The sequence below is a fragment of the Octodon degus genome, unplaced genomic scaffold (genome assembly GCF_000260255.1).
Source record: "Octodon degus isolate 3935 unplaced genomic scaffold, OctDeg1.0 scaffold00018, whole genome shotgun sequence".
NCBI classification, from domain to species: Eukaryota; Metazoa; Chordata; class Mammalia; order Rodentia; family Octodontidae; genus Octodon; species Octodon degus.
In genome coordinates, this window is record NW_004524594.1 from 20,611,103 (window position 1) to 20,621,185 (window position 10,083).

Genomic DNA, 10,083 nt, shown 5'->3' on the forward strand with positions numbered 1-10,083 from the left:
AAATACATAAAAAAAAAAGAATTGAGCCCAGGGCCTTCACACTGAGCTCCATCTCCAGCCTCTTTTTAAAAATGTACTTTTTTAAATTTTGAGACAGGGTCTTACTAAATCACTAAATTGCCCAGCCTGGGATCCAACTCTTCCTGCCTCAGCCACCCCAGTGCTGGGCTTATAGGTGTGAGCCACTACACCCAGCTTATTTATCTTGGAAACAGGTCTTATTTGCCCAGCTTGGTCTTAAACTCCTTTTATGTATTTATCTTTATATATTTGGTACAGGGTCTCACTGTGCAGCTCAGACTCGTAGTGATACTCCTGTTTTCAGCCTCCCCAGCATTTCAATTACAGGTGTGCGCCACCATGCCTGGTTTCAGTGGCTGGCTCCGCACATCTGGGGGCAGGGCAGGCTTGGCATGTGGTGCGGGGGATTGAATCCCAGTCCCTGTCCTTGGCTAAGCAGGCGCTTAATCTACTGAGCTATCTTGCCAGCCCTGGTCTCAAACTCCTGCAAGCTATTTGCCTGCCTCTGCCTCTTGAGTACCTGGGTCTACAGGTCAGTAGCATGTCTGACCACTAACATTAATCTTGAAACTCAGCACTAAGCAGAAACTCAGAAAGGACAGAGAGCTCCGAGTTGTTCTTGGTGGCCACACGGCCAATTCCAGAAGGCCAAGGTAGTCATTTAATCTCTGAGGTCTGTTTCCCCAAAGTAAAATGGAACAATTCCTCGCGGGAGATAGGAGGACTCCAAGGCACATACATGCCCTGCCTGGGCTGAGTTGTGCCCCCCAAAAAGTACATTTGTGTCCTGATATTCAGGCCCTCAGAATGTGAACTTACTGTTGAGACAGTGTCCCTTACAGGGGTTGGGGGTTAAGATGAGGCTACTGGATGGGCTCTTCCCTGATATACCTGGTGACTCTACAGCACAGGACGTTCGCACACAGTCACAGACACATGGAGAACAGGGCCACTTACAAGCCTAGGAAAAGGCCCAGACCAGGTCTCCCTGACAGCCCTCAGTAGGAACCGACCCGGCCAACAGTCTGACCTTGGACTTCTGGCCTTCAGCACTGTGAGGCTGTAGCTGAGCTCAGCCACCAGCTGTGGTGCTCCAGGCCATGGCCAGAGAGCTGCCGCAGCACAGTCCACAGTGGGGACCTCCACAGTGCACTGTTCCTAGCACCTGTCAATGAGGAGGAACTTGGGACAGATGAGTCCTGGGTGGCCCCTAGCCTTGGGCTCCACAGCCTCAGACTCTGTCCTGACCTCCTGCCTACTCCCTCAGGGACCTGGGCACCCTGACTTGCCCACTGAGCAGGACCAAGCCCTTTCTGGAGAGGTCATTACAGCCAGGGCCATGCTGTGATCCCAGCCCCTCTATACACAACAGGATGCTTGGGTCTGAGCATTCACCTAGTGGAATCAGACACCCTATAGCCAGCTGCCAAGGAGAACACTGGCCAGAGGGAACAGCAACCAGTCAGGGTGAGTGTGAACTCAATTCTCCTACCTCAGCCTCCTGAGTGGCTGGGATTACTGCTACTGGCCCAACCTCTTCACACAGCCCCACTCTCCCCGCAGCCCATCCCTGATTGGCTGATCCTCAAGGAATCTCCTGTAACAGACTACTCACACACCCTTGTTGGAGTGAACCTAAATAGAATGAGTTGATCCTTTTTTTTTTTTTTTTTGGTGGAACCAGGGGATTGAACTCAGGCCCTTGTGCTTGCCAGGCAAGCACTTATTCTACTGAGCTGTCTCCCCAGCCCCCTAAAATAGAATGAACTCAATCTCAAACATGATGTCTCTCGTGATCCCAACCTTCCCAACATGTCGTTGGGTCTGTACTATCATTTCCACCTGACAGATGAGGAAACAGGCTCAGAGCAATTAAGAAACTCATCAAAGCAAGTGGGCTAGACTCAGACCTGAGCCCCAGCTTGCCGAGGCCAGCATGTGGTGTAAACCCAAGCTGGCTCACCTGTGAATCCAAACACCAAGCCCCTGACAGATGGTGAGGGGACTGTGCTTCTAAGGGTGTGGGCTGGCCCACAATAGAGACCATTCCACCCCAACCCAGGCAGGGGTCCCCAGGGAGGGCACAGGGGTATGGGTGCAGACTCTCACCAGGGTTGACCTCCTGGTAGCGGCCCACACCATAGGCATCCACGATGCCCTGGAAGCTGGCAGTGAAGCGGTTGGTACGGATGAGAGTCGGGGGCATGTCCTGGCAGGGGATGCGGTGAGCCACAGCGCTCACTCCTGCCTCGCTCTGGGGCCCGGGCAGAGACAGAAACTGAGGCTGGGGGCCTCCTGGAGCCCTGGGACCCCAGCGAGGCCCAGCTGAGATGCGCAGCACTGCAGGGCTCACTCTGGGAGAACCGGGTGAGCATGGGCAGGAGCAGGCTGCCCCTGGCTCTGAGAAGCAGGACGGTCAGCCCCACCCTCCCCAGGTCAGTGGACTCAAGAGCGGCAAAGGCATCACCTAAACTACAAACTGCTTGAGAAACAGGCAACCCAAGACCTGCACCCACCCTGGGCCAGGGTCTCCAAACTACATCTGGAGTTCGGAGGTGAAGGAGGTTACTGACTATAAGTGCAGGGGCTTAGGCAGAGGAGTGTGAGCTGAGGGCCCAGGGCCATTTGGGTAGACTTCCTGGAGGAGGTGGCTTGGAGAAAGGGAGCCCCGGCCCTACTAGGGCAAAGGCAAGATGCAGGGCCATGAGGTGTGATGCAGCCAGGAGGAGGGCAGTGGGACAGGCAAGGCCTGGCCATGCTCACCGAGCTGTCCTGCAGCACCTGCTGCAGGGTGGGCAGGTCGAGCACAGCACACCAGGCCTCGGCAATGAGGCACTTGTGCGTGGAGCTCACGCTGCACTGGTTGAGGGCCAAGTACACAGCCTTCATCTTCCGGATCTGCATCTGTCCTGCTGGCAGCAGCTGCTGCACCCGGCCCAGCACCTGGCTCAGGAACCGTTCTGTCTCCCCCAGGACCTGCCAGTGGGTGTGGGTGGTGAGGAGGGGCCAGGCAGGCGGGAGATGGGGTGGGGGCTGGGTGGGATCCCACCTCCTGCAGCTCCTGGCTCTGCTGCTGCAGCTGCTGCAGGGCCCCCCGCCGGGCCTCTTCCGGTTCCAGGAATGGGAAGATATGGCAATGGAAGCTGTTAGGATACGGAGGAATGTGAGGGACAGTCTGAGGGGGCTCCCCAGGAGGAGCAGGGACAGTACAAGCTGCCGGTGACAGGCAGTGGCCTGCGGCACATGAGGCCAGCAAGTGCCCAGAGCCAGGTAGGCCTGCTGGTGTGTGTGGTGGCTCACCATGCCGTGATCTTGCGGATTTTCTGTCCAATCTGCTCGCCCCAGTAGGAGATGAGGAAGGTCATCCACCTCGTAGGCTCACCCTGCCCAAGCCAGGCTCAGTTTACCTTGGCGCTCTGACTCTGCCCAGGCTGCCCCCGCCCACCCGGGTCCCCTATGGCTCACTGTCACAGGGTCCTCCAGCTGTTGTTCCATCTCCTGGAAGCTAGCAATGAGGAAGCCGCGACAGGCCCTCCAGAGCAGGCGCTCCAGAGCAGCAGCCTTATGGGGCTCCACAGCACCTGCCACGAAGCTACAGGTGGGGGAGGGAGAGGAGCTTGGATTCTCAGCCCATGCTTCCCTCAGCCACCAAGCCAGTCCCCACCTTCAGGGCCAGGGCCAGAGACAGACAACCCCTAGGGGCAAGGCCTCAGGAAGCAGGCAGGGGGGTGAGCTGCGAGCAGTACCATCCACTGGGTGGGACAGGAAGGAACACTAGGTCCACACTCACTTGACCTTCAGGTCCTGGTGTGGCCCCCCAGGGGGCAGCAGCAGGGGACTTCTCTCTGAGGAAGGGCCATCAGTGTGGGCAGCTGCCAGCTAGAAGCCAAGAGACAGACTCCATGAGACCTGTACGTGAGCAATGGGGGCTGGCAACCCCCCTCAGGTGTACACATACTGGGGGGCCATGGCTCTGGCCCAACACAGCCTCATGGAGCTGTAGCTGGTGTAGCTGGGCCCGTAGCTCCTGCTGGTTGCCCCGAACATCACGCAGCTCCTGTGCCAAGCGATCTGTCTCCTCCTGGATGCGCAGCAGGTCACGAGGTGGAGGTGCAGGCAGCCTCCCCACAGGCAGTGGCAGCGCCAGGCCAGCCCTCCGCACCTCCTCCTGCAGGAAGGCTAGGTGTACAGGGTGGGGTCAGGGGGCCTGGAGGGCCACTCCAGCTAATGTCCACTGTTAGCCAAAGGCTGGCTCACCTCTGGAGGACCCTAAATGCTGCCCCCAACTCCACTATCCCACCTACTAGTGAATTCATGGAGTCAGGGAGTCCCAGGAAACCCCAGGCTAAACTGCATCCTGGAAGTCTTCCCTGAAGCTGCTGTTCTGCCACCCATCCCTCAGCCACTGCCAGCGCAAGCTCACAGCCTCTCTGAGGTCTCCCGGGAGGCTGGCCCTGGCACTCCTGAGCCTGCAATGAGGGCTGAACTGCCTGGTCCGCTAGTGCTGCACGTCCAACTCAGAAACCACAAAGCAAATCCTGCCCTTCGTATCCTGGCTGGGTGGGAGCTGCAGGCTCCTCCTCCCCAGGAGAGGTGGTCAGGGTGAGGCCCAGGATTGGGTCTCCCCTGCCTGGATCCAAGAAGAAGCTACTACTTGGGGGATGCAGCTCTAGACCATGGCCTCCATCACTCCCTGCCTCTGTTCTGCTTGTGGCCCCCAGTGTTCAGTGTACGAAGCTCCGGGCCCTGCCAGCACCTCCCTTCTCTGCCATCCACCTGGGTCACCCAGGCAACGCCTTTCAGAGAGCTTCAATGATGGTTTTTCCAGGAAGCCCATCAGGGTCAACTCACTGAAAGTCTTCTCCAGCTCCTCACAGCGCCGGACATCTACCACAAAGCGTCTCTGGAAGGCGCTCACTGACGCATTGAGCTGTGGTTGCCACATGGAGGAGTTAGTGTCCCAAGAAGGTTCCCACCAAGGCCCAGGTCTGGGTCTCCTTGGGTCTTAGCTGCCTCCTCCAAAAAGGTGCTGAGTATTCTGTGAGCCTTCAAAAGCTACACACCCAGAAAGGGCAAGAGCAGAAGCCAAGGAGGCTGCCTAAGAGCAGAGCACCTATGACAGGGTTGCTGTGATGTATATGGAGACACATGTCAAGGGGAAGAGTCCCCACTAAGCCCGGATCACTGTCACCCCTTGGTAGTGACACCAAGGATGATGTCCTCCCAGCATCCCAAGCAGACTCACATCTCGGAACTCCACGAGGCCCAGCTCACCCAGCTGGCTCACACAGGTGTAGGCAGCTGCTGTGGGAAGGAAGAGCTGGACCAGGGCCACCTCCTCGCCACGAAACATGGAGCCCATGGTCCTGCAGGGTGAGTTAGGGGGTGTCAGGGGCAAGCCACAGATAGGGCCCAGCCAGCAAGTAAAATGTACACCTCTGATAGCACAATCCCAGAAGGTGCTGCTAACAACCCCACTAAACAGGTGGTAAAACTGAGGCCCAGGAAGGGGGTAATAGGATGCTGAGATCCAAAGGAAGTAAGTGGTATGATAGGCATAGAGTTGGCCTGGCTGACCCCTCTGCCTTCCACTTGAAACCCAGCATCAAGGTCCCTCTCTCAGCTACTCCCCTCGCCCTGACCCCTGTCCAGAGACACTGGCTCTGCTCATCTCTGGGGCTGTGATCCCTCCAGGTTAAAGCTTCACCCTAGATCCTGCTTATTTATCCCTGGGCCCTCAGGCAACCACCACCTCCAGTCTTGTCTTGGGTACAAGAGCCAGCAGGCAGTGACAACTGACACCGGGCTGGGCTGGAGCTTGCCCTTGGACAGCTAGAGCCTCCTACTTTCCTATGGGAAGGAAGATGGGAGGGCATCTCCTCTGGGCCCCCATCGCCACTGGGCCACAGCTGGTGCTGGTGCCCTGCTGCTGGTGCTGCTTGTGGCAGTTGGAGTGGGGGCTGGGGACAGCCTCCCAGGTGTCGAAACCATTGAAAGTGAAACTGTGAAGCAGGCGGGAAGGGACTTGCTCAAATGCAAGCTGGGGGAAGGGGGTACAAAGCCAGGATGGCCTCTACTGGGTGCCCCAGCTTGGAAGCTAGGATGCCCTGTGGGTCCCCTGCTTGCTCTGAGGCCACTGCTTTTCAGTCTCAGGACCCCTCATGGTTCTGTTTTCTGAACTCCCAAAATCAATGTAGAGAGGCTGGATCAGGGAGTCTCACTCCAGGGAGCCCCGCCTGCCGCTGCCTGGGCCAACCCAGCTGGTCACTTCCTCCGTAGGCCTGGTTTACTTAACTCTGAATAGGAAACCACAGCTCCATCCCTGGCCTGGGGAAAAGAGAATCCAGGGCAGCCCCAGCCTGCAAAAGAGTAGGCCTGGGCAGAGACGAAGGGCAAAAGGGGACGGTACCACGGTCCTAGGAAATGGCTCTGGCCACTGAGCAGGGCTTGGAGACCTATCCACATTGGGCCTGGCTGTGTGACATGGGACAAGCCCCTTGCCCGTGCTGAGCCTCCACTTCCCATTTGAGTGAGTGTTCAAGCAGCCACACTACCTCACCTGGTCCTATAGAGGCTGGGAGAGGGCTGGTTTAAAGTGGCCCTGCCAGGAGAGGGACCAGTAAGGGGGTAAGCCAGGCACGAGCCAGGTATGAGCCAGGCGCACACAGGGCTGCAGCGCGGGCAATCCCCGCACACGGGTCCCCTGCCAGGCTAGAGTTCAGACTCCAGCACCCTGTGCCCCTTCCTCCAGCCCACCAAGCCTCTTCTCCGCGCCCTGCTGGTGGGCTCTGGAACCACCCAGCTCCATTCTAGCCTAGCTATTTCCTATTTGGGCCTCAGTGTCCTTATCTGTAGAATTGGCCCCTCCCCCCAGGCAAGATGCAGCAGGGCAGGCTGTGAGCAAAGGACCGGGAAAGCTGGACTCAGAAATTGTCAGGCATTAAGACCTCACCCTCCTTTCCTTCCTGGTCGCCTCTGCCACCCGCGGCACGGCCAGACACTCTCGCGGTGACCGCTTGAGTTGTTTCCACTGCCCCAGCTGGGTGGGGTGCCAGAACCCCCTTCCCGGAGCCGGGCAAGTGGGTGGCAGGCAGAGCAGGGACTTCGCGGACGGCGCTGATCACTCACTCCGATGGGCCAAGCCACTCCGCTCTCAAATCTCAACCACCGGATCAGAAAGATACAAAATAACGCACCCTTGCCTCAGGCCCGCGCCGCTCACTCCCGGCGGGGTGGGCGGGCCAGGGCGGGGCGAGAGCCGGAAACGTCCCGCCCCTAGCCTTGCCCCGCCCTCAGCCGGAATCCTGGGCGCCTGGGAGAGCTGGGCAGCCCTTGCAGGTGGTTTCTTTCCTTTCTCCGGGCTTACTTAAGTTTAAATAGGAAATGGGCAACGAGGCCAGCACACCGAGCGGAGAAACGGACCGGCTGCGGTCAGAAGACAGGGGAGGCGCCCCGCGCTGCCCGGTTGCAGCTTAGAGGATGGGACCCCTTCTCCCTCCACCTGGAGGGCTCGCTGGTCCTGGGGTCCAGACTCATCCCTCTCCGGCACTGTCCTCGGCCACAGGGACTCCCCCTTTCACCTCAGGCTCATACGCCTGCTCTGAGCTCCTAGGACAGGGGCTGAGTGCCAGACCCAGTGCTCTGTGTCCTTGCGGGGTGAGGTAGGGGCAGTTTCTCTCTAGGTCTCTTTCTTCAACGGCAGCAGGACACTGAGGACCAAGCCTCGCTGTCCTCTGCTCAGTGTGTTATGGGTCACTCAGAATAGGAACCAGATCAGCCAGATTGGAATTTGGAAAGCCGTTTATTACTGATCTCAGGGCCCTTATCAGCTCTCACGCAGGAGAGGACGGAAAGGCGCCTTGCCCAGAAAACAGGGGGGTTTTAAAACATGGAACCACACTCCGTTTGGTAAACAAATTCATTGACACAAAACAATGCTTTCAGGATATTTGTGACCACTAGTCAAACTAAATTTTCTGGGGCTTTGTGTTAGTTTCTGGTTATCTTGCACCTGCGTACCTGAAGGCAACCTTGCATAGTCTGAGGTTACAAAAAGTCAAAGCCCATTTAGTTTCCTTCAAGTCATCTCTGTAAGCTAACTTTGCTTACAGGAATTGGTGAGGTAGGAATTTTATCTAGCAAACAGCAAGAAACAGCCACTAGTTACTAAACAACTTAGAATAGTGGTGAGTATACATTTTTGCACAACAGAAAACACAAGATTGACATTTATAATCTAAAAATGTGAGTTGATCCATTACAAGTGCACCTAGCATGTGCTAGGAGATTCTCCCCGGAGCGCAGCGGGTTAGCTGTTCAGCCACCTGCACTGGGGGTGCCCTGGTGACTTTGTTGCTATTCAGTTTCATGAGATTCATCGGGTATCTGTCTAGAAACTGAGACTCATGACTTCGTGACTGTCCACCTGCCCGCACTTTGGATAGGCTGAATTGTACCCACTGGGACCGGCAGGAGGTAGGGGCTCTCAGTTCTGGTGATCCTTGAGCCACAGACACAGTGCAAGGACCTGAGGAGGTGTTGGAGCCCCAGAGGGAAGCCTAGAAACCAAGTCACAACCAAGGTCACATCCTCACAAAACTGAGGGGCTTGTGTTTGGGCCCTGTAGGTCTGTTCTGACCAGCAGTAAGAAAGGCCCCAGGACAGTTCTTCAGCATGCACGAGAAATTGAAGCCTGACCATGGTCACAAAAGCAGACCACAGGTGGTGGCACATGCTTGTAATCTCAGCTCTCTTCAGCTCTTATTTCAAGGCCAGCCTGAGATACATAGTGAGTTCAAGGCCAGCCTGAACTACATAGAAAGGCTGTCTCAGAAAGACCAAAAACAAAAACACTGGTGTCGGCTCCACTTGTACTGCAGAAATGCCTTGGGTGTATCAGCAAAAGCCAGATTACCAGCTGGGTACAGTCTGCCCCATATTTAATGCAAGTCCCATCTATCTAGGCACAATAAGGCAATATGCCAAGGATGTAAGTTTTGTCTGGGAAACGATAAGTTAGAGATGTTTTAGGATTTCTAAACCCACCTCTTTGGAAAGAACTCCTCTGTCTGCAGCAGCCACCAGGACTAGCAGTGGGGAGGGCAGGCACATGTGGGCTGTTCTTCCCTTCAGTTGCATCTCACCTGTGCCCAGTTCCACAGGCTGTGTGGTCCCAGGGGCGGTCTGTCTCTTTGTGGCAGGTCCATGCACACCTTGAATGTCTGATCTGCAGTTCTGCCTGAGTGAAAGGGCCACTTGGGCATCTCCCACTGATCCACAGCACACCTTCCCCTTTCTTTCCCTGATGCCTCTTGGAGGATGTTCTATATACAGCATTTTTGGAAAGGAAGGAGACCTGAGGTATCCCAGATCTGAATTACGTGTTGCATGCTATGTGACATGAGGATGACACTTGGCGTGTTGAGAATGGCAGGAAAAGCCAACAGGCCCAAGGTGCTATCAGTGGTCATTACATCAGTGCAGAGCTGGAGGGAATCACAGCGCGATGCTGAGACTGCAAACTGGGAAGTCCCAACACTGAGCCCTAGCCTGGTGTGGGGAATTTGAGAGGAAAGGGATGTGGCTGGAGGCAAGGCCAGCTCAGAGGCAGTAGGCTTTGTGTCACCCCCTCGTGACTGTCATCCAAGGAGCCCTCCCCCTCAGCCCTGAGTTTCCTCCTATACTTTGGCCTGAGGACTTGGGAGGCTCCACCTCCAAGGTCTTGGTCCTCAGGCCCCATTGCTTACACACTGGAGGCTATGGGAGCAGCAGGCCAGCATCATGGTACCTGTGGGCAACCACAAGCAGGGCCTCATGGGTCCATGGGGTCACACAAGACCAGCAGGGGGCCCCTGGTCCAGCTGCAAAAATCCACAGGCCTCAGGAAGTGGGAAGGTCCACCCTAGACCCCTGGACATACAACAGGACACAGCAGTGAGGGTCAGAGCTTTATTGGGCAGCAGGGGCTGCGGGCATGGAGCAGAGATGGGCACATCACCGGTAGAGGTAGTCGGCCTGGATATTGGCTGCGATCTCAGCCTCCCACTTGTCCCCGTTGTTCAG

General features: G+C 56.7%; 2 protein-coding genes across 5 annotated transcripts in view; both read right to left on the reverse strand.

The window, feature by feature from the left end:
• Nucleotides 1-7,248, reverse strand: part of Tcirg1 (T cell immune regulator 1, ATPase H+ transporting V0 subunit a3) — a 10,671-nt gene extending 3,423 nt beyond the window's left edge. For 2 of the 4 annotated variants that reach the window (XM_004627132.2, XM_023710771.1), the window contains exons 1-10: nucleotides 6,974-7,248; nucleotides 5,267-5,387; nucleotides 4,873-4,951; nucleotides 3,980-4,200; nucleotides 3,812-3,900; nucleotides 3,487-3,613; nucleotides 3,322-3,404; nucleotides 3,071-3,164; nucleotides 2,785-2,997; nucleotides 2,131-2,275 (exon numbers count right to left, since the gene is read on the reverse strand). In XM_004627132.2, the coding sequence (XP_004627189.1) occupies nucleotides 2,131-2,275; nucleotides 2,785-2,997; nucleotides 3,071-3,164; nucleotides 3,322-3,404; nucleotides 3,487-3,613; nucleotides 3,812-3,900; nucleotides 3,980-4,200; nucleotides 4,873-4,951; nucleotides 5,267-5,383 (1,168 nt within the window). In that variant the 5' untranslated portion in view covers nucleotides 5,384-5,387; nucleotides 6,974-7,248. Of the gene's footprint in view, nucleotides 1-2,130; nucleotides 2,276-2,784; nucleotides 2,998-3,070; nucleotides 3,165-3,321; nucleotides 3,405-3,486; nucleotides 3,614-3,811; nucleotides 3,901-3,979; nucleotides 4,201-4,797; nucleotides 4,952-5,266; nucleotides 5,388-6,973 lie in introns of all 4 variants that reach the window. The other 2 variants (XM_023710770.1, XM_023710769.1) reach the window with 1 other exon arrangement.
• Nucleotides 7,249-9,955: 2,707 nt separating this feature from the next.
• Nucleotides 9,956-10,083, reverse strand: part of Ndufs8 (NADH:ubiquinone oxidoreductase core subunit S8) — a 4,290-nt gene continuing 4,162 nt past the window's right edge. Inside the window, exon 7 of the mRNA XM_004627335.2 lies at nucleotides 9,956-10,081. Coding sequence (XP_004627392.1) covers nucleotides 10,015-10,081 — 67 coding nt within the window. The 3' untranslated portion in view covers nucleotides 9,956-10,014. The remainder of the gene's footprint in view (nucleotides 10,082-10,083) is intronic.